This window comes from Eulemur rufifrons, chromosome 6, assembly GCF_041146395.1.
Source record: "Eulemur rufifrons isolate Redbay chromosome 6, OSU_ERuf_1, whole genome shotgun sequence".
In the NCBI taxonomy this organism is placed as follows: domain Eukaryota; kingdom Metazoa; phylum Chordata; class Mammalia; order Primates; family Lemuridae; genus Eulemur; species Eulemur rufifrons.
The window spans coordinates 16,735,632-16,759,630 of NC_090988.1; the positions used below are offsets into that span (position 1 = coordinate 16,735,632).

The following is a 23,999-nucleotide window of genomic DNA, read 5'->3' on the forward strand; positions in this document are numbered from 1 at the left end:
ATTTACAGTAGCAAATAATTCCTCTGTATTCCTAAAGTGTCATATTTTGTATGATTCCTGCTAATCTGTTTGAACTAGGGAGAAAAAAAATGTATTGAGGTAGCTTGACTGGAACTATCAACCCATAAAATTGAACTCAGAAGATCCAAGGGTTCATAGCTTAATTCAAAACCCTTTAGACTTCTCACTAGAAACTGAAAAGGGCTGACATAAGTGAGTCGTGACTCTCTTAAAAGAACATCATGCAGAATCTTTAAAGGTTTTAGCCCCGGAAAGATTCCTAGGTGAGAAGGGGCATCTCTTTCATAGTCCACTTTTGGTTGCCTTCTTGCTTTTTTTTTTTTTTGTCATCTCCTCAATCAGGCAGGCTCCATTTGAATGTTACAGTTTATTTCTGGATGTGAACCCCTTTCCTTTGCTTGGTCCCATTTCTTGAGTGGTCTAGGAAAGAGACCTCACCAGGCAGTAGCCTGTTTCAAATCCTTAGACTCCTTTTCCTCCCACTCACTTCTTGCCCCCCACTTCAGATTCCTGCTGCTTGGAAAGATAATGGGGCAAACAAGGCTTCATACATGATCATTTTATTAAGAAATCACTTAGTCATCTTTTCTCTGGGGTGGCCACAAGGTACAAGGCTATTCCTCCCATAAGCAGGCATTTTAAAATCTGGGCGGGATATACAACTATTATGTACCCTTACCAATTAAAAAAATATATAAATATAAAATAAAATCTGGGTGGGAGATGCCATGTTATTAATTTAAAAAAATTTAAGAACTTTCTTTTTAATCTCAAGAAGAGTCTTTTGACTATTCACCACCTGCCCATTGGCTGTGTAGAAACAAACAGATCACCAAATGAGAACAGGTTACTTATTCAGAGCTTGCTATAGCAAGGGAGTCAGCCACCATCTATCAGTTTGGTAGAGACTCATAGGCAGGCAGAGGAAACTTCAAGAAGCTTCATAGCAAAAAAGGGGGGAAACTTCAGGTCTGCCCTGATTGGAGGTTGTTGGCACCGGGAAGCTGGAGAAGGGCTAACTAGAAGCCAGGCATCTTGTGTGATTGGTTTGGGGAGCATATTTGGCTTTCTCTGATTGGTCCTGAGCTGGAAGCAGCGGCAAAAAGTAAGGAAGTTGCCAGTTAATAACCAAGTCCTCACCATGATGGGCTGACTGCTCCAGAGGTCATGGGTAGGAGAGTTCCACTATCACATAGGTTTGACCATTGCCTGTTGTACATTCAGTCTCAGCTGGGTGAGACCCAGGTTTTCATTTTCCCTTGACCTAGTTATGTTTTAGTTCCTAATTTTTGTTTTACTTGGAAAGAGACAGCAGTTCTATTTCTGTTAAGGATAAACAGAGACATTAGGATCTGAAAGGTAATTATGGGAACACATGCATAAATATCTTTATACTGAGGGTCAGGCAGCAGAAAGAATCACCCTCTGCCTTCGGTTCCCCACTTCCTTACAGAACTATTTATTTCAGTTACAACTGAGTCCTCGGCAGCTTACCCGCTTAGGGGGAGGCCCGGCCCCCGCCCTCACAGCCTGGTCTCGCCTCCCAACCCCCTCCCACTGGCCCACCCCCTCGACTTGGGACCCCGCAGCCTCCCCCTGCCCCTGCGCAGCACCCCCAGCCCCGAGGGCTCCGGAGCAGTTCCCCTCAGGCCACCCTCACGGCCCGGTCCCTTTCCCCTCAGGTTTCCCCCGGCGCGCCCTCACGGCCCCCCCGCAGCGCCCCCCGCGAGCTCTGCGGAGTCCTCCCCTCCCTCTGGGTGCGCCGTCGGTCCCGGCCAGGCCCCCTTCCGGCCCCCGCACTCCGTCGCGCGCCGGCGTCCCGGGACCACTAGTTCCGCGCGTTCCTGGATGGAGGCGCGCCCTGGGGGCCTCGGACGCGGCCCCCTCGGCCCGGCAGCATCCTCCCTGGGCCACGGGAGAAGTCAGGTCAGCTTCCTGTCCCCGAGCAGCTGCCCAACCGGGCAGTTCTCAGAACGTGCCCTCGAACAGAAATAAGTAGATCCTCCTCTGGTCTCAACCCCCGGTTTTCACTGTGGAGGGGCGAAGGCAGGGCGACTCTTGCCAGCCACCATTTCCCCATCATTTCTCCTCCGTTGAGGAAAATGCAGCCCTCCTGTCCCTTCAGAAAGGAACCCGAATTTCCCCCTTGAATTTTTCTCTCGTTAGTGAGAGAACGGCCCCCCATTTTCTCCTCCGCGGGCTTCCGCGGCCCTGCTTTCCCCTGCCGTGATGCCGAGGCGGACGCAGCGGCCGAGCTCTCGCCATCTTGAGTGGAGGAGGAGCCGCGGCCGCCGCCATGCGGAGAGGCAGTGAAAGAGGGAGGAGGCAGCGGGCGGGCAAGCGAGGGAGGGGGCAGAGGAGCCGAGTAAGCTCAGCCCGGCGGCGACTTCGGCGGCGCCATGCGAGCGGGCAGCGGAGGAGGTAGGGCCGGACAGCTCCGGGAGCCGGCGGCGCGAGCGACTAGGCAGCGTGGCCCCCGGAGCGGGGCGGGGGCGGGGGCTGGAGGCGGCCGCAGCGACTGGGCCGGGTGGGGGCGGGCGGAGGTTTCTGAGGAGGAAGGAGCCGCCGCCATTTTGGGAGCTTCGAGTCAACAATAAAGGACCGAGGGTGCCGAGCGGAGTGGCCTCGGTGGTAGGAGTCGGGCCGAAGCTGCGGGGCGTGGGGTGAGGTGGTGGGGTCGAGGTCGGCGGTGCCGTGGGGGTTGAGGGGAGCCCCTCGGGCCGGCGTGGAGGGCGCTCTGGGGCGGAGGCCTAAGGCCTGGCCCCGGCCTGAGGAGGAAGGCGGGCGGCAGCTGTGTGGGGTACGAGCGTCGGAGAGGAGTCGAATACAGGAATGTGGTGCGCGGCGGGGTCGGGAGGAGGAGTGGGCCAAGTGCTCGGAGGAGTTTTATAGAAGATGAGGGAATATGGGGCCAAGGCAGGCGGCAAGGACTGAGGGAGATGGTGGTGGAGGTTATAGGGTACGAGGCGGCCCTATAGGGGGCGGCAGGGATATGCTGTATTGGAGGGCTCGGTTTAGGAGAGGGCCGGCAGTTGCTTGATTGCAGTAGGCCTTGTAGGTCGATAACGAGGGTATAGAGTCCTAGACTTGTGGAGGAAAAGAGGGGATTTCTGGGTTGGGGTAGTACCTTCGGGGCCTTATGGGGGGGGGGGGAGGCAGTTCCTATTGTTTCCTACCGGAAGACCTGGCCCCGGGCTCTTGTTGCGCAGATAGGATTGCAGGGCCCCAGCCCTTTTGTGTTTATGGTCAGGGGGAGCTGGCTTGTGTGTGGTTGGGGGGGGCCCCCACAGTCAGTGGGCTCCAATCATTGGCTTGTCTCTTTCCCTTATCTCTCACTCTCTTTTCTCTTCCACGGTCCCCTTTTCCCTTCACAATAAAACCGGGGCACTCCAACTTGCAGCCAAAGCTTAGGGAAACTGCGCTGCATCTGCAAACAAAAGCTCTTGTTGGCGATGACGATAGTGTTTTGGGTGTGAAACTGTCAATTGCTAACTACGATCTGGGAAGTGCTGTAATTAACTCAGCCAGGGGCTCCTCCCAACTACGTTTCTTCGGGTTTTTTTTTTTTTAATGTAGAAATATAACTTGCAAATCTAAATTGGGAAGGGGTAGGAGGAATATTTCCTTCTCTGAGACAGAACGCTGCAGTGCAGGTTTCAGTTTAAGAAGGGTGCAGTTACCACATCGTCCGTCTCATTTTGGGTTTACGGAGATAGGAGGTCTTAACTGTGCGTGATGGACAGACATGATGATGTCGTTCAGTCTTTAGAGGTTGCACTTTTCATCCTCTAGTGGTTTGCAAACATAATTCTCCCTGTGTGAACTCCATGATATTGTTGATCATAATATAAACCTGTCAATACAGGGAAGTAGCTGTTGACCATATCTGCTTAAGAGGTCGGTCAGAGTCAGGAAGACTTCAAAATAAACAGCTTTGTGTATGTGATAATTAGGATTTGCTTGTGAGCAACTTGTTCAGTTTTTTTTTTTTGTTAAAGGAAGACATGAGCATTTTCTAATTGACTTTAAAATTTTGAGTCTGAGATGCTGACTTGTGTGGCAAAAATAATAAGCACTGATAAGCTATTGTTTTTTTGGTAAGAAATTAAGATGTTTAAAAAATAAAAAGCCAACAGTGCTTTGTTTTCTCATGTTTGTATTTTAAGTTTGTATTTACTAAATTTGAAAAATTTTTAATAAGATTTCCATTTAGGGAACAATTTAAAAATGGAGGTTGACCAGTTTTTATTAGATTTGATACTTTGGGTTTCTTGGAAAGTTTTACTAAAATTACTAGTGTGTTGGTCTTTCACAGATTTTCTAACACAGGAAATTTTGTGTGTGTGTGTGTGTGTTTAAATAATGCTCTTTTAAACTAGGATACATTTTTGAGAAATTTTTATATTGAAAGGTATCTAATAGTTTTTGGTATTCACATTTTAAGGTAGCTAAATATTTGTGTGGCTGTTTGGCTGTTTTTGAAGCAAAAGATTTTAACATGTGGATGTGTCCATATCCCTTGACTGCTTCGTTTATTGTTTAAAGGAAAAAGCAAGGGGGAAAAATACATTTTTCTTCATAAAGTTTAACTTTTGTAGTTGAAATTCATAAGAGCACAAAAGTTTTTTTTCTGGAAGTGTAAAGTTCAAGTCAAAAGCTCACTTAACTCTTCAAGGACTCTCAGTTGCACCCAGAAATGGAAAACAAAATTAATGAATTGTCTTGTTCAAATCTGCGTTTACTTTAAGTAAATTATGTGATACTTCACTGGGTTGTAATGCAATTAAGTATAATGAATCATTGACTTTTAGAGATGTCAGAGACTTTCAGAGAATTCATCAGGGAGGAAACTGAAGGGAAGAGATTGTCATTTGACAACTAATGCTAATTTAATCAGTGTTTTTCTGCCCAATCTCTGGGCTACTTTGAACTCACAGTTTTAAATGTTTGAGATTGTTTTCACTGTAGGTTTCTTTTTGAAGCAGTTCATCATGTCTTTCCTAGCTTCACTAGTGATTTGGTCTAAGTGTAGCTGTATTCTTAACTCTTTTTTCCCACCAAATTCTTTAATTTATAAGATGACAGTTCTAAAAGTATTCTTTTATAGGGTAAACAAAAAAGTTTTTCTCTAACTTTCTTGTATTTGCTAATTTGTTTTTTTTTGTTTGTTTGTTTCAGATTGAAGTGAGTGAATTCAGATATAATTCAAGTTTGATAGAGGGCTTTTTAAAAATAAAAAGTTGATTCGGTGCATGAGAGCAAGTTACTACTGCTGCTTACCGTTCAGAGACTTACAGGTGCTTGCCTGCATTGCAATAAAGGACTCATATATTGAGCAAGACTTATATTTATCTCTTCGTTTTGGAGAGCCTAATAAACTGTTATTACAGTTTCTCTACTGACTTTCAAAAGTTTTGAAGTTTGAAAGAGACACCTTTGCAGTTAACACAGCATGAGCACGGCCAGAACAGAGAACCCTGTTATAATGGGTCTGTCCAGTCAAAATGGTCAGCTGAGGGGCCCTGTGAAACCCAGTGGTGGCCCCGGAGGAGGGGGCACGCAGACACAGCAACAGATGAACCAGCTGAAAAACACCAACACAATCAATAATGGCACTCAGCAGCAAGCACAGAGTATGACCACCACTATTAAGTAAGTGTTAGAATAAACAACACATTTGGGGAACCAAGGAAATTTTTGTTACTTTATTGTTGACTGCTTTATGTATACCTTAGTTTAACCATTTTGATTGCAAATAGAGGACAGATGACTTTGTTTTATGGTCAGTAGGTATTTGCAATAAACTAATGTATTTATGCCATAATTCATTCAACAAGTAATGAACATAGGCACAGATGGTATATATCAGTTTTATGTAGATTATTTTTTGAAACATTTCTTCCATTTGTAATTAGCTCACTGTAGAAGTTACTACCTGAGTGTATACATTAATGAAATGATCAGATTCATTTTGTTTTTGGCAATAAAGTTTTCCCTAGTACTGTAACTATACCTTACCCTAGTTAAAATGGCAGTTAAAGCCTTTTTTTTTTTTTTTTGAGTCAGAGTCCTGCTCTGTAGCCCTGGCTAGAGTGCAGTGGCATCATAATAGCTCACTGCAGCCTCAGACTCTGGGCTCAAGTGACCCTTCTGCCTCAGCCTTTCGAGTTGCTGGGACTATAGAGGCACATGCCACCACACCCGGCTATTTTTTTCTATTTTTAGTGGAGACTGGGTTTCCTGACTTCAAGCGATACTCCTGCCTCAGCCTCCCAGAGTGCTAGGAATACAGGCGTGAGCCACCTCACCCAGCCTCAATCTCAAATTTTAAATTTAAAGACTCAGTCGAATCTTCAGAGTCTTTAAAGACTTACCCAGAATAGTTTGAGGATATTCACTCATCAGAAGTTTACCCATAACTTTGTTCAGTTTATGGAAAATTGCTTTTTTACTTTTTTAAAAAAGCTTTTTCCTCATTTTACACACGGAAGTAAATCATAAGGAACTCAGGATCTTGAACTCTTAGACACATTTCTGCGTAGTCCCAAAACCCTTTGTTAATTCCAAAATTTAAGAGGCTCTTCCTACTCCAGAGTATTTTTTTTTTGAAGCTGAAAGTGTGTAGGCTATTTGTCATCTATAAGTGCAGACTTTAAATTACAGTATTTGAATGGTAACTTATTAGTTCATTTATAGGAAATTGACATTTAAGACTCTTGACCCCAATTTAGGTTTGGCTTTTGTTAAGAACTAGCCATAGAAAATGATTTAACCTCTAGAAATCTTTGTAAGGTGATAATACTGTGGTTTACTGAAGTGTATGTTTTATTACAACTTAGATCTTTTCACTTCCTAGAGAAAAATAGCCCTTACAAGCTACCAGAATATGATAGATGATTACTGCTATTAGGTTCAGGAGTGACCTGTGAGAATTAATTCCCAACAGAATTAGTTTGGTCACTGGGAGAACTGGCATTAGTGCAAATTCTATTATTTTTAAGGCAAATGGTTTAGTTGGTATAGAAATTAAGGATATTTTCTAAATTGTAGTTTGTCTTGACAAAAATAAATAGAGTAGCAAAATTGGGCTATTTTAATTCTTTTTTTGTCACTCAAACAAGTTGGCAGTATATTTTTAATTCTTAAGGATTGAAATATACAAACTTGTGTTACTTCATTATGGGAGTATTTTCTGTTTGAAAAATTCTGATTTGAGGTAACGGTGGGTTTTGCTTTTTCTTTTTTGCTTTTCCTAAGATTAATGGTTTCTTTTAAGTTCTGTCAGTTCTTCAGATCTGTTTATATGCCATTCTTCCATGAAGCTGTCTAGATCCTATCAAACTGTCTCAGAACTCTTTTAATATTTATCTCTATCACTTACTTTATCATTTTAAGTAGTTTTTTTACCTCATTATAAATTCCTTGTGGGCAGGTTGTATTGTGTCTTGTGCGTTATTATTCATGATTTGTTGAATTTGACAGTCTGGCAAGCTGACCTAGGATGTTAAAATGACATTTGTAGTCAGAAACTTGATGCTTCAGGCTGAGATGAAAGTGGCCTTGGAATTGGTAGCAAAGAGTTAACTGTTAGAATATTTGCATTATGTGGAACCTAGCTTTAAGTAAAATAAGTGCTATGAACATTTTGAAATCAAGCCTTTGAGCGGTTTTGGAGACTCTGGTTATGTAAGAAGAGCTACAGTGAAATCAGTGAAGATGTTATTTTAAAGATGACACAGTTGAAAGCATTGTCTACAAATGTTTCCTGATGATCTTTTTTTATTAGTTGCTTTTGAGTATTTATTTTATTGTTTGAGGTTTTTACCTGATGAAAAAAGAGAAATTTATTTTTTATTTATTTATATTTTCCTTGTTTTTATTCTTTCATGGTTTCAAGCGTCTCCAGTAAGAAAGATTAAGAGAGATGTTCATTAAGCGCTAATGTTGAGTTAATTTTGCCAGGTGCTGTGCTGAGTGCTTTACGTAAATATTTGATAGAATTGTTAACCCATTTTATATATGAAGGAATAGAGGTTTAGAGAAGTAACTGGAGCAAGTCACAAAATTAGTAAGTAGAGTTGGGACTTTAACTCAGGTCTGAAATTTCAGAGGCGATGGTTTTAACTACCACTACAAGTCACAAATTCAGATGCCTGCAGGGGACTGTGTCAAATTAGAGGGTACTTGTCCTGCCTAAAGGGGGCAGCTGCTTAATTTTAAACTCTTAATTACTAAGTCGCTACCAAGCTGTTGTCATGCAGAAATCTGGAACAGTGTTGCTAAAGCTCCCAGTATTTCAAGAAAAGCCAGAATCTGAATGTTTATGTGAAATGTCGTGATTTTTAAATGTTGGCAACTAATTTAAATTAAAGCACACACTTTGTTAGTCAAACAAGACATGTTTTTACAACAGTTGCACTGTTTACTACACTGCTTCTCTTAAGGGTATAGATTCCTTAATCCTTCCTGTTCGTGGTTTTTGATCCTCCTTAGATTGTTACTCTTTATGTCTAAAGTTGTTTAACTGTCTTGTTAACTATATTCTTATGTAAATGGCAATATATTAAACTTACTGTGATATTTAGAAATGAATTATAATTGAGATGAGTCATCTTTTTATTAAGTAGGATGCAATGAATACTTCAAATTTACTATATTCTTTCTAGACCTGGTGATGACTGGAAAAAGACTTTAAAACTCCCTCCAAAGGATCTAAGAATCAAAACTTCGGTGAGTTGGTTGTATAATTGTATAATGGGGAAGCTCTCAAAGTGAAGCAATAATCTCTCAGTATCTGCAGGGGATTGGTTCGAGGACTCGCTTCCACTTCCCCTCCCTGCAGAAACCAGAAGTATCATTGTATCCTCAAGTCCTAAAGTCCCTCCTGCTGAACCCATTTATAGGAAAAGTTGGCCTTCTGTATCCTTGTCGGTTTACATCCTGCCAGTACTGTATTTTCTATCCTCATTTGGTGGGTTTTTTTTTTTTTTTTTGAAACAAGAGTCTCACTCTGTTGTCCTGAGTAGAGTGCCTTGGTGTCAGCTTAGCTCACAGCAACCTCCAACTCCCAGGCTCAAGTGATCCTCCTGCCTCAGCCTCCCAAGTAGCTGGGACTACAGGCATGCACCACAACACTGGGCTAATTTTTTTATTTTTAGTAGAGACGGCATCTCACTCTTGCTCAGGCTGGTCTCAAACTCCTGAGCTCAAGTGATCCTCTCACCTTGGCCGCCTTGGCCTCCTAGAATGCCAGGATTACAGGTGTGAGCCATCATGCCCGGGCCTCATTTGGTTTTGATTCAGGTGTGGAACCCACAGACTTAGAGGGTGCATTGTATTTATTGGGAAAAAAAAAACAAAAACAAAAACTCTGTGTATAAGTGGATCTACATAGTTGTTCAGGGGTCAACTGTAGTTACTTATTTTACTTTTTTTTTTTTTTTTGAGCTAATTTTTTTCTGTGTATTTTTAGTTGTCCAGATAATTTATTTCTATTTTTAGTAGAGATGGGGTCTCGCTCTTGCTCAGGCTGGCTGTTTACTCTTAAGTAAGTTAAAATCATTGAAATTATGTAGGTCAGGTATCTTAGATTGCCAGAATTTTCCTCCATTCTTTGGTGGAGGTATATATCATAAGTGTGCCTATATTAAGTAATGTGTAAATGGAATACTTTAATAATTTTCAAGGCATTTTCTCAATTTCTTTTGCTCCCAGCAAGCCAGTAAGGTAGATATTCAAGCTAGATATTATCCCCATTTTGTGGATGAGACAATGAAAGTTCAGAGAAGTAAGTTTCCTCAGCCCAGTGTTCTCAACCAGGGATGATTTTGTCCTCCAGGGACATTTAGCAATAGCTAGAGACATTTTGGTTAATTTTCTGGCCCAAAATGGCAATAGTGCTAAGCCTGAGAAATAATGATTTAGCCAAGGATATTTGTAGCTAATGAATGGTGGAGCTAGGGTTTGACTCTATATCTTATGATTTGCAATTTGTGGCATGATACTTTTGTAGAAATAACAGTATTTCACCAGACCTTAGAAGACTGTGAGCAGGGTAGCCTTTCTCCAAAACATAGTTTTTAAAATGGCTTGTGCTCAAATTGTACCATATTTGGCCAGTGTAAACTCCTTCAAGCTGGTTCCTGTGTTTTTGTGATGTGTCCTCTTCATTTTTCTTGAGCACTTTCTTAATTTTTGGCATAACATGATGTCCGGCTTATCTTACACCTACCCTGCCCCAGCCTTGAAATCTAATGAGCCCTGATTCCTTTTAGTGGAGAATAGTATGTTGAAGGGAGAGTGGTTATTCTCCAGGGAAAGCTGAAATATAGATTAAAACAATCTGCATACATTTATATTAAGATTGGGTAGGTAAAGAATTAAAGTCTCCCAGACAAATTTTATTGAGCATGCTAACTACCATGCTTTTTTTTTTTTATTCTTTGGTTTGTTTGAGTAGGATGTGACCTCCACAAAAGGAAATGAGTTTGAAGATTACTGTTTGAAACGGGAGTTACTGATGGGAATTTTTGAAATGGGCTGGGAAAAGCCATCTCCTATTCAGGTATGTTCCCACTCTTTTTATCAGATATATAAGTTTATGTGTCAAACATTACATACTTTCCTTTTTGCTCTGTGGGGGTGGTACAGTGAACCAGCATTTCTCTTTCATGTATACATACTATTTTTCTGAACTTCTTATGGGTAAATTACAAAAGCATGGCTTTTTACCTCTAAATATTTCAATGTGCATTTCCTAAGAATAGGGATATTCTCTTCTTTAACCACAGTAGTCATTTTCAATCAATTTAACATTGTTAATACTTCTGTCTCATGTATAATTTGTGTTCTAATTATTAATTGACCCAAAAATGGCCTTTGAGCCAGTTTTTTCCCCCTTCTATGCAGGATCCAGTCTAGGGTCAGGTATTGACATGTAGTTATTACGTCTTTTGAACCTCTTTCAATCATGAGCATTTCCCTAATCTTTTTTTTTTCTTTTATGACATTGACATATTAAAAATATAGCTCCTCCTCTTTTTGATAGAACATTTCTCATTTTGGGTTTGTCTGACTTTCCCAAGTACTTAGTTTCAAGTTATGCTTCTCAGCCAGGATACTGCTGAAGTCATGTTACGGCCTTCTCAGGGTATCACATTTGAAGGCATATATAATGTCCTCTATTCCTCAGTGGTGCTGTTAATTTTGATTACCCTGTCAAGGTATTGTCTGATTTTTCTACTGTATAATTAACTGCTTTTTCCGTCCTCTTGAAACTGATAAGCAGTCTCGGGAGCATTTTAAGACCATGTAAATATCCTGCTCTTCATCAAAATTGTCCCCTAGTGTTAGTATCCATTGATGATTTTTGCTTGCTCTCATCTTTACTCTGATGGATTATGATGAGTTTCCAGCTGTAGCACTCCCTCCTCATTTGGCCCTTATAAAGAAGAACCTTATAGCCTCCTTATTCTCATCTGAGTGTGGATTTATGAATTTCTTTTTTTTTTTTTTTTAAATGGTGTTTATTGTGGTAAAATTATACAAGATTTGGCCAGTGTAAACTCCTTCAAGCTGGTTCCTGTGTTTTTGTGATGTGTCCTCTTCGTTTTTCTTGAGCACTTTCTTACTTTTTGGCATAACATGATGCTAGGCTTATCTTTTTTTTTTTCCCCCCCAGATTGGAAAACTTTTATTTATTTATTTACTTATTTCAGCATATTATGGGGGCACAAAAGTTTTGGTTATGTATATTGCCCTTGCCCCCCTGCCACCACCCCCAATCAGAGCTTCAAGCGTGTTCATCCCCTAGACGGTGCAAATCGCACTCACCAGGCTTATCTTATACCTACCCTGCCCCAGCCTTGGAATTTAATGAGCCCCTGATTCCTTTTAGTGGGGAGTAGTGTTAGGGACCAAAACCCAGGCATTAGATACTGAGTTTGCTATTTCTCTCCCTGGCCCTTTCAGTGGAAAGAGCAAGAAATAAATGCATATGTATAGATACACACACACATGCATACATACATATACATGTATATATAAACACATGTTATACATATGCCAGTTTGATAATTGTTTAAGTTGATGAAACTGTTGAATCCCAGCCATGGTATAAACAAACATTCTGATATCACCGAGTACTTTTTCATAGAGCAAACATGTATTGAGTGACCTAGTATAGACATTGAGATTCTGTAATGAACAAGACAGATAAGGGTCCTGTCCTACAGTTTGTTGGAAAGGACAGTAATTGTACAAATAATTTCTATACATTATGATGGATGCCTTTGTAGTGGAGAAGGCATTTGTATGTAGCCATTGGGGAAGATGGGACAGTCTGGAAGAAGTGATCCGTGTTGTAAGAAGAGAAAACTGGGATAGTGATTGCCCAGAAGTGAGAGTATACTTTTGGCTGGAGAAAGCATCAAGACAAGGGTTTGCATTATCAGATAGGCATATTGGGTATAAATATGAGAAATATCTGGGAATCTACTTTGATGTAGTTCATGTTAATCCATTTTATCTACATGAGTAAAGAAGTATTAACAAAAGCTCTTTTACCGTATGGACTTTGTCGTTCAACTTTTATCTCCAGTGACTAGCACAGTGTCTGCTTATTTAGAATGGTCTGATGAAATTAAGATAACCTACTTTATAGGTAAACTTGGTCTAGGGAACTGCTCAGGTTGAATCCCAGCTCTACTCCTTCATAAGTTGGTTATTTGGGATCTCTGTAAGCCTTGGATTCCTGACCTACACAATTGAGGTATTAAGTTAATGTAAAAGTAATTGTGGTTTTGGACCATGAATTTTTTTTTTTTTTTTTTTTAAGACAGAGTCTCACTCTGTTGCCCAAGCTAGAGTGCTGTGGCATCAGCCTAGCTCACAGCAACCTGAAACTCCTGGGCTCCAGCAATCCTACTGCCTCAGCCTCCCGAGTAGCTGGGACTACAGGCATGCACCACCATGCCTGGCTGACTTTTTCTATATATTTTTAGTTGTCCGGTTAATTTATTCCTTTTTTTTTTTTTTTTTTTTGTAAAGATGGGGTCTTGCTCTTGCTCAGTCTGGTCTTGAACTCCTGACCTCGAGTGATCCTCCCACCTCGGCCTCCCAGAGTGTGAGGATTACAGGTGTGAGCCACTGCGCCCGGCCTGGACCATGAATTTTAAATTATTATAACTAGGCTCAAACACGGCTTTATTAATCAAAATAGGAACCATTACAATCAACACATTTTTGCCAACAGAAATAAGTTTGTTTATTCTTGTAGCATAAAAATCTGCTTTGGGATTCCATGAACTCTTGGAAAGCATTTTCTGCGTCCTGCTGGTTTTGGAAACGTTTTCCCTGCAAAAAGTTGTGGAGATGCTTGAAGAAGTGGTAGTCAGTTGGCGAGAGGTCAGGTGAATATGGCAGATAAGGCAAAACTTTGTAGCCCAATGCATTCAACTTTTGAAGTGTTAGTTTTGCAACGTGTGGTTGGGCATTGTCATGGAGAATTGGGCCCTTTCTGTTGACCAATGCTGGCTGCAGGTGTTGCAGTTTTTGGTGCATCTCATCAATTTGCTGAGCATACTTCTCAGATGGAATAGTTTCGCAGGGATTCAGAAAGCTGTAGTGGATCAGACCGGCAGCAGACCACCAAACAGTGACCATGACCTTTTTTTGGTGCAAATATTTCTTTGGGAAGTGCTTTGGAGCATCTTCTCGGTCCAGCCACTGAGCTGGTCATCGCCGGTTGTCAGATGAAATCCACTTTTTGTCGAACGTCACAATCTGATTGAGATATGGTTCCTTGTTGTGTACAAGAAGAGAAGATGACACTTCAAAATGATGATTTTTTTTTTTATTTTTGGTCAGCTCACGAGGCACCTATTTAACAATTTTGTTCACTTTTCCAATTTGCTTCAAATGCTGAAGGACCATAGAATGGTCGATGTTGAGTTCTTCGGCAGCTTCTTATGTAGTTGTAAGAGGATCAGCTTTGACGATTGGTCTTAATTGGTTATTGTCAACTTCTGATGGCCTGCCACTATACTCCTCATCTTCAAAGTTCTCGTCTCCTTTGCAAAACTTCTTGAACCACCACTGCACTGTATGTTCGTTAGCAGTTCCTGGGCCAAATGTGGACCCATTTTGAACTCGAATAAGAAAATCACTTGAATTTGCTTTTTGTCTAACATCATTTCCATAGTCTACAATAAATATAAAATAAACAGCAAGTAGTAAGTCGTTAGCAAAAAAACATAAAGCAAGAAGTGTGCATTAAAATGATGTGTAACATAACCACATTTATTTAAGGATGTATTCCAATATCAAACAGCAAATTTCAACAATGCTAAAACCATGGTTACTTTTGCACCAACCTAATAATAGTGTATACAATAGGGTTGTGAAGATTAAGTGAGATCATGCATACATGTAGTACAGTGCCTAGTACATGATAAATACTCAGTAAATGTTACAGGTTATTTCATATAGTAGTTTTATTTAAAAAGGAAATTAGTTAATTTGGCAGAACTAATTATTAATGAACATTTGCTAACTCCTATTTCTCACTTTGTATTAAAATTTAAAGTTGACTTTGTTACTTGCACTGCCAGGGTTGATGTAGCATATAGGCAGTTAACTCTCAATCACTTAACCAGTCTGACATCTAGCTAAAGTAATCTCCCTCACAGGATTTTTATTGTGAAGATCAAATGTAGTGTATAACCAAAGTATTTTGAAATAGCAACATAAATGTATTGTATAAGTATAAATTACTGTTTTAGATACCTAAGACTGCCATTTGTTTTGCCTTTTTCTTCCCTATTGTTTTGAGGATCCACGGAAATCACAAGATGATATTTTACTTAGAATAATTCAGAGTAACAGACCATAAATAGTATTTTACTAAAAAGAAATTTACAAATTCCCAACTAAAATTTAACCTCTCGTGCACTGCCCTCTACTCTTCATTCCATTCTTATCTGCCTTTTCTCCTTTCCAAAATGTATCTGTTGTCTTCTGTAGTGCCTTGGTTTTATAGTTGTATCCTGGCAATTTTTTCCAAATATTAAAGCCTTCTTGATGAGTGAGTCTTCTGCATTTGAATCTTTTTTTAAGAGACAGAATTTATAGTTAGGCGTGGTGGCTCATGACTGTAATCCCAGCACTTTAGGAGCTGAGGTAGGAGGATCACTTGAGGCCAGGAGTTCAGGACCAGCCTGAACATAGCGAGACCCCATCTCTACAAAACATAAAAAAATTAGCCAAGTATGGTGAGGCAGGAGGCAGGAGGCTGAGGCAGGAAGCTTGCGTGAGCCAGGAATTCGAGGCTGCAGTGAGCTATGATTGTGCCACTGTACTCAACCCTGGGCGACAGAGTGAGACCCTGTCTCTTAAAAAAAGAGAGAGAGAGATGGAATTTAGTCACAGTTTGGCTGTAACATTGTTGGAGAATTAGGCACTTAAAATTTTATGCTCTCAAAAGAGGTTTTACATTGAGAGGCTAGAACCAGATATACTCATTACAGATTGCTCCCACACATCTTCCATTGGTGTAGATCTGTGACTAGTTCTATGTCTGGATACTGTGCCCAGTAGAGTGGATATGTTGAATTCTCTGATTGCTAATCATCATAGCCATAATATGTGACAAAATATAAATGTATCTTAACTTATAGACTATCCATATGTACTTTAAGTTTTATCTTTAAGCAGTTTTTGTAGGGTATAATCCCTGTCAAAGAGGGCAAAGGAGTAGAAGTCAGTGGCCTTAATCCAAATCAGTCAAAAGTCGAACTAAAAATGGGAATTCAGATACCCTCAATTTAATTCCGCCTTGCCTCACTTCATTCACAAATTTTATACTTTAAAGTACCTGATGCAGTTAGATAGATAATACCACCTATCTTACCTTTTTTAATTGCTACAGAACTAAGTAATTAGCAAGTAGTCTGTTAAAATACAGGCTACTGGCACCACAGAAGAGAAAACCTGAGGTATGAGAGAGTAATGGGAGCTTCCAGAACAACTGAAGATTAACAGAGTTGACTTAAAGTAGGAAGGGAGAGATTTACATCAAAGGATTAAAGCCAAGGTTTTCTTCTTTGGCTGTTTCATCATAATAAGCAGACCGTTTAATGCTAGCTGTAAGAACAAGATAATGATATTGTCACTGAACCATTTTCACAGTTATTCTGGCAGCTATGTTATGATCATATGGAACCTGTTTACCCCTGTGATTGGGGTTCTAGGTAGAAAGTGTGTCATGGTGGGAAATGGAAGTCAATGCTGCCTATTACTTGTTGATACAGTAAGAGTGTTAAAGTGCTAGAAATACTACTTTTGGTCATTAGCCCAGGTATAGAAGGAGCAAATTATGTCGGTGATTGTGAATGTTTCCTCATTTATTTTTCTAATTTTTCAGTTTTAGAAATTAAAAATTGCATATCATCTGTTTTTAACAGTTGAAAAACTAGTTGAACATTTTCAGCCATTTATTGTATAATTATGTTTTAACATCCAGATCACACAGATGAATGGACTTTCCTCACTATTTTGTCGGTGTCAACAGGACACGTGTAGTGCTATTCAGTGAATAGCAATTTTAGCTTTTAAGAAAGCTTGTTAAAATGGCTCTTATTTTTAAGACTAAAGATTCTAGTTCTTTCTTTTCTCAACAAATATTAGTATGGGAATTCTGTTTTACAGTGGCCTGGTAATATTTTGCCACATGATAAGAGGATGTAATGTTTTTAAGTAGCAAACTGAATCATTCAGTAAGTTCTTTTCACAAATACAGTACCAATCTAACATCTCTAGGGCATATGCTTTAATTTGCATAACGATTAATGAAGCATTCTATAGTTTTGAAGTTAAAAGGAAGTCTTTCCTTTTAGTATAAATTATATGGAAGATTTTTAAAGAAAAATTAGCATTTTAAAAGTATCTCTAACATTTTTAAAATAACCTTTACAGGTGGACAGTCACCTTTTGAATTTAGATATGTAAAATGTATTGGGTGTATATTATAGAATTATATTTGGCCTTTTATTAAAGAAATGATATGTTGATTTCCATTTCAAATTCAAAGCTCTAGAACCAAGAACTAGGTTCTAAATTCTTTGATTTCTTTTCTGAGTCTTTTAAGTAATTAGTGAAATAAACTCTTTGCTAGGTATTTGACTGCTAGTTTCATGTCCCCATCACACTCCTCGTCCTTTTAGTCTTTCTTTAGAATTTACCCACCATAAGTAAAACCATGGGAAATAAGGCCCTAAATCCGTTTTTCTCTTGTTTTGTGACAGGGAATGATAATACTTCTCTGGGAGCAGAAGTGTGCTTAGTTCTTTCATGTAATTATAGTTAACTTTGTTCTCATTGCATGGGAATCACAAATTAAGAACATAAACTTTTATACTACAAAAACCTTATTACTTACGAGAATTTATTTGGTAAAGGCCTTGAAACAATATATGAACATTTCTATAACATTCCAAAGCATTTTCATCTAAAAAAGAAAATCTTAAATGCTTCTAGTTTTTAAGACAAGAAGGGGAAGGCCTTATGTGGAAAAAAGGGTTTCTTTTTCCAAAATCTGTGAAGAGTAGTTTCCAGGCCTAAATACATCTGATGTAAGTTGCTGCCATTGCTGCTTATACTAAGCTGTTGACATTGTCTTTTCTAGTCTTTTATAACTGGAGCATGTGCTTTCAAAATTACTTGTTTGGGTTAGTGCCTAATAATTTATCCTAACACCAAACACCGGCAGATCTGTTTGTCCTTTGATAGAAGTCTGAATTTGAACTGCTGTTTTCTATTTGGAGCTAATTTGTAAAACTTGAACCACTTAGAGCCTGATAGTTACTTTTTGTATCTGAAATGTAATGATGTCATTGGATCAGTATATTAGATTTTAGAGTTAGAAGTGAGAGGCAAATACTGCCTAGCTAGCTGTCCTGTAAAGTTAAATTTAGGCAGAATGTTTTTTTTTTTTTTTCTTAATATTTGCCTTCAAGTAGAGATTTATAGAGACTTTTTTAAAAAACAATTTTCAGAGGTTTGGAACCTCAGTTCTTTTCATATGAAATATTCTCTAGACGTACATTGTATTCTGATACCTTTGTCAAGCTAAGAGCCCATTGAGTGACCAGAGTGTCTGTGGGACCACATTTTACTGTTATTTGTCTATAGAGATTTTTTAGCTAAGCATTGTCTATGTGTTTTGCTTTCTCCTTGTTTGTACCTGTTATTTTAATTTTTCTCTGTATATGTATGTTTAATTTTAAGTAACTTTTGGAAATCCTTTGCCATCGTCTGGGAAATTTAAGTTAATAAGAAATGTTATTGGCCAGGCGCGGTGGCTCACGCCTGTAATCTTAGCACTCTGGGAGGCTGAGGCGGGAGGATTGCTTTAGCTCAGGAGTTTGAGACCAGCCTGAGCAAGAGTGAGACCCCGTCTCTACTAAAAAAAATAGAAATTAGCTGGACAACTAAAAATATATAGACAAAGTTAGCCGGGCATGGTGGCGCATGCCTACAGTCCCAGCTACCCAGGAGGCTGAGGCAGGAGGATCACTTGAGCCCAGGAGTTTGAGGTTGCTGTGAGGTAGGCTGATGCCACAACACTCTGACCCGGGCAACAGAGCAAGACTCTGTCTCAAAGAAAAAAAAATGGTTATCATTTGCAAAATACACATAAAGTAAGGAAATAGGAAAGTAAGAAGTCACCCTCAGTGATGTGAGCATAGATTGAGATAACTGAAATAGAATTAACCCTCCACTAGAGCATACCTCAAGACAGAGAAGTTGGCTATGAGACACAGATATTGGAAGTTTATGTAATATATAAATAAATGCTGTATAGGACCTGAAGTTAAAAGTTCCCAGCCTATTCCCGTTTTGTGCAAAGATAAGGTGTCTAAGCTACAGTTTTTTACCAAATGGTTTATTAGATTCAAAACACCATATATAGTCTTTTTTTCCCCCATTGTTACCATTTTGCTTTATTGTGGGTTTTTCATATGCTTTTCCCCCCCAGATTTTGTGGTGAATATGTTTGTATTGAGCTTTTTAAGTTTAATATGCCACACACATTTAAATCTCCCATTGTCTCCATAGCCTCCTTTCTGATGGTTGCATAATATTCCAAAGAGTGCAGTTTTTAAGTTGTGATTATGAATTATTGAGGGATGGATCCCTACCTTATTACACCCAGCTCCTGGTAGGAAAATACCATATATAGTCTTTCCTGAGAATTGTTTGTACTGTTTTTTCTGATTTTATACAGTTCTGATAAGTACTGGTTTGTAATGATGATGATGTTGACTGGTTCTGCTAATTTAATTTACCTGGGTCTCTGTTATTCATGTAAAATGCAAATGTAGGACACTTCAAAGCAATGCCAAAAGAGGTATCCTTAGGTGTATTTTAGAGCAGAATTTCTTGCATACTGTTTTTATTCACAAGTATTTTGCATTGTCTTGTCTCTTTTAGGAGGAAAGCATTCCCATTGCTTTATCTGGTAGGGATATCTTAGCTAGAGCAAAAAATGGAACAGGCAAGAGCGGTGCCTACCTCATTCCCTTACTTGAACGGCTAGACCTGAAGAAGGACAATATACAAGGTTAGTTGGAGAAAAGTTTGTTTAATCATAATTTACATAATCTGGAATTCTTTATTCTCTGTCTTTTCATAGTTTTTGGCCTAATTCTTTCCTTTGGATTTCTTCCACCCACCCCCAATCCTGTTCCTTATGTAGTTTTTGGTCTAATTGTCTTGTAAAAATGATTCCCAACTTTCTAAAGCAATTTCTAGTTTTCAAAGTACTTTTACATGATACTGTTTTGGAAACATTCCAGTGAGACAGGCAAAGTAAGTATTATCGCTCTAATGATAGGAAAACTAAATCCATGAGAGGATAAATTAGTTGACATTGCTTCTTATAAACTATAGAACTGAATTGTTTCTTTTGGCAGATGTGGGTCAGCAGAATTCCTTGTAGAAACATAAACTTCTGTTTAAAGGCTTATGGTTTTGGGATTTTAAGAGCTTAGGTGGTAGGGAAGAAACATTTCCACAGTTTCTACACAGGATAAGATGATAGAATTAATATTTTACCTCTAAAGAATTTATAACTTTTTAGTTTTCCTTGATCTATAATTATTGTTTCTCTCTACTTCTGCATAATGAACCTGAGTAACAGGAGTTTCATACCAGGGTGTTTAGACTAGTGAATCTGTCAGATGTAGTTAGGACTCTCAGAAATGTTAAGTTAAGGTCAGGCACAGTGGCTTACACCTGTAATCCTAGCATTCTGGGGGGCCGTGGCAGGAGGATCCCTTGAGGCCAGGAATTTGAGACCAGCCTAAGCAAGAATAAGACCCTGATCTCTACCAAAAATAGATAAAGTTAGCTGGGTGTGGTGGCACACACCTGTTAGTCTCAGCTACTTGGGAAGCTGAGGCAGGAGGATCCTTTGAGCCCAAAAGTTTGAGGTTGCAGTGAGATATGATCATGCCACTGCTCTGTAGCCCAGATGACAGAGCAAGACCCTGCCTCAAAAATTTTAAAAAAAAGGAAAGAGGCCGGGCGAGGTGGCTCACTCCTGTAATCCTAGCACTCTGGGAGGCCGAGGCGGGTGGATCGCTCGAGGTCAGGAGTTCGAGACCAGCCTGAGCAAGAGCGAGACCCCATCTCTACTAAAAATAGAAAGACATTATATGAACAACTAAAAATCTATATAGAAAAAATTAGCCAGGCGTAGTGGCGCATGCCTGTAGTCCCAGCTACTCGGGAGGCTGAGGCAGTAGGATCGCTTAAGCCGAGGAGTCTGAGGTTGCTGTGAGCTAAGCTGACGCCACGGCACTCACTCTAGCCTGGGCAACAAAGTGAGACTCTGTCTCAACAAAAAAAAAAAAGGAAAAAAAGAAAAGAAATATTAAGTTAATAAACTTTGAGGTAATGGTTGCCAACTCAGCCCTTTAAAGGTTTGTAATTAAGAAAGATTCAATATTTATATAGTAGTATTGCTAGGCAAAAGTCTAATTCTGGAACACTACTAGGTTCTCTTTTAAAAGTTTTATTCATTTGACTTTTTATAGTATCTGTTAGGCCTGTAATGATGCAACTTTTTAGTACATCTTAGTATCTAGATTACAAAGGCAGTATATCTGTAGTTTCTTAAATTCTTTAAATATAAATATTCTTTTCTTTCTCCCTGCCCACCTTGCTATTTTCTCTGTTCCTTGATGTTTTCCAGCAATGGTGATTGTTCCCACTAGAGAACTTGCTCTACAGGTCAGTCAAATTTGCATCCAGGTCAGCAAACACATGGGAGGGGCCAAAGTGATGGCAACCACAGGAGGAACCAATTTACGAGATGACATAATGAGGCTTGATGACACAGGTAATGATTAATATAAGGTAATAGCTCTCTGTAGTTATAGTCACAGTTTATTCCAGTAAATTATTAAAAATTCTTTTTTTTAAGAGTTAAGGAATAGAAACACTGCAGTAAAAAAACGGATTAAGGAAATGACCATTTTTAAAAAGACAAATTTATAGTAATTGAAAAAGATATTCAACTTTATTAGTAATTTTTAAATACATAAATGAAAATAGCAAGTTAATATTAATTGTACCTATCTAATTGGTAATGCTAAATATTAGTAGTCAATGTGAGAAATAGGCTGTCTTGCATTATGGGGGCGCAAATTGATACAGTCGGTATTGTGGAAAATTTGGTAGTATATTTTAAAATTACAAATGTATGTTTTCAAGAATCTTTCCTGAAGAAATAATTGGAAAAATGCAAGGATGTATGTGTAAGGTTATGTACTATGGGGTGGTTTGTAGTACTGAAAAATTGGACCAACTAAATAGAGGAGGTTGGCTAAATACCCTGGGGTATAGTCTGAATGGAATTCCATATAGCTGTTAAAGAGTGAAGCTGATCTATATTCATTTTTATGAAGAGATTTCCATAATACATCACTGAGTGAAAAAAGATAACAGGAAGAATGAGATCACTTATATAAAATTATGTATAGATTTTAGTCAGAATTTTATATATAATTATCATGTGATTAAGTGATACATTCTTTGTACTGCATAGTTTTTGACAGTGATTATCTTGTTTGATCCTTATAACAATTTTTTGAAGACCGTGGCTCTAGATTAGACCTGCTGTGTCAGAAGCCGGGTAGGCCTTCTGTTATTCATTGGACATTGTCCTAAGACAAGAAAGTATGCCTCCTGTTTGGAGCAGGTGATTTGGGAAGCTGTAGCCCACCCAATGTAGAAGTGAAACAAATGAGTATTCTCTTGCCATCCTGCGGCAAAATGGAAGTCTCTATCCTAAAACACATTTTGTATCTTTTTGTATTATTTGTACCTCTACAACTGTGTTTCTGATAAAAGATAAACGGTCATGTACTGCGTAATGACTTTTGGGTGAATAATGGACCATGTATAGATTATAATGAAGCTATATGATGGAGTAGGCTGACAGTCTAGGTTTGTATAAGTATACTTTATGGTGTTTCCTAACGATGCATTTCTCAGAGTGGACTCCTGTCATTAATTGGTGCCTGACTGTATATGATAAACCTTTACAATATCCTTTTTGCCCAAGTTAAAATTAATGAGAATATGTTTTCTAAATCTTACATAGTTCACGTGGTGATCGCTACCCCTGGGAGAATCCTGGATCTTATTAAGAAAGGAGTAGCAAAAGTTGATCATGTCCAGATGATAGTACTGGATGAGGTAATGTGTCTTCATTTGGAAAGATACTGTTCTGTACTCTACCGTGCTTTGCTTATAATTGCCAGTGAACAAAACAAAAGCTGTTTGTATTTATGACCTTGTAATAAACATATAACGAGTCAGTTTAAATTAATTTGCTTGTAAAACATGTTTTACCCCTCAGAGGCAGTAGATGATAGATACTCGTAAGAGTTCAGCCTTGTGTTTTTTTCTTGGGGATGCTAGATAGTTTAGGTTTTATTTTTATTTTTTCAAGGAGAAGAGTTGCTGAATAAATTCAAAGCTAAGTTCATTCTAAGTCTCTTTTCAGTGATACATTTTACAAAACATATAATGTCTCTATGTGGATAGATACATGGATATATGGATAGATTCCATGGATGCTCTTGTTAGATTATACCTATTCTTTAACCACGTATTAACCCAAAGGCCTTAAGCATTGTTTTTAAAGTTGTCTTCTCTTTGTACTGCAGGCAGATAAGTTGCTATCACAGGATTTTGTGCAGATAATGGAGGATATCATTTTGTGTATACTGCTTTGTATTGTTTGTTTTTTGGTCTCCCTTACATGTGTTATCTTACCAGTTTGGTTATAGATGCCTTTTAAGAACTTACTAACTCTGTATGGGATCTATCAATGTTTTGTACAGATGGTTCCTGACTTCAGATAGTTCAATTAATGATTTTTTGACAAAATCGATCATGTGAAAGTAATATGCATTCAGCAGAAACTACTTCAGATTTTTAATTTTGATATTTTCCCTGGCTAGCAGTAGGCTCTCTCATGATGCTAGGCAGTGGCAGCAAACCACAGCTCTCAGTCAGCCACAGGATCATGAGAGTAAAAAACTGATACCTTACAGTGTACTATGTTAGATGATTTTGCCAAACCATAAGCTAGTATAAGTTTGTGAGCATGTTCAAGGTAGGCTAAGCTAAGCTACGATGTTTGGTAGGTTAGTTGTATTAAATGCACTTTTTTTTTTTTTTTTTTTTGAGACAGAGTCTCACTCTGTTGCCCAGGCTAGAGTGAGTGCCGTGGCGTCAGCCTAGCTCACAGCAACCTCAAACTCCTGGGCTCAAGCGATCCTCCTGTCTCAGCCTCCCGAGTAGCTGGGACTACAGGCATGCACCACCATGCCCGGCTAATTTTTTCTATATATATATATATTTTTTTAGCTGTCCATATAATTTCTTTCTATTTTTAGTAGAGATGG

General features: G+C 39.1%; 1 protein-coding gene across 12 annotated transcripts in view; it reads left to right on the top strand.

Annotated features, from left to right (window-relative positions):
* Positions 1–1,826: 1,826 nt before the first annotated feature.
* The window catches only part of DDX6 (DEAD-box helicase 6), a 34,794-nt gene continuing 12,621 nt past the window's right edge, over positions 1,827–23,999 (top strand). For 2 of the 12 annotated variants that reach the window (XM_069470812.1, XM_069470819.1), the window contains exons 1-7: positions 2,376–2,442; positions 5,200–5,673; positions 8,688–8,751; positions 10,481–10,585; positions 19,510–19,639; positions 21,275–21,421; positions 22,688–22,782. In XM_069470812.1, coding sequence (XP_069326913.1) covers positions 5,474–5,673; positions 8,688–8,751; positions 10,481–10,585; positions 19,510–19,639; positions 21,275–21,421; positions 22,688–22,782 — 741 coding nt within the window. In that variant the 5' untranslated portion in view covers positions 2,376–2,442; positions 5,200–5,473. Of the gene's footprint in view, positions 1,948–2,375; positions 2,443–2,589; positions 2,685–5,199; positions 5,674–8,687; positions 8,752–10,480; positions 10,586–19,509; positions 19,640–21,274; positions 21,422–22,687; positions 22,783–23,999 lie in introns of those variants that run through there. The other 10 variants (XM_069470813.1, XM_069470820.1, XM_069470821.1 and 7 more) reach the window with 8 other exon arrangements.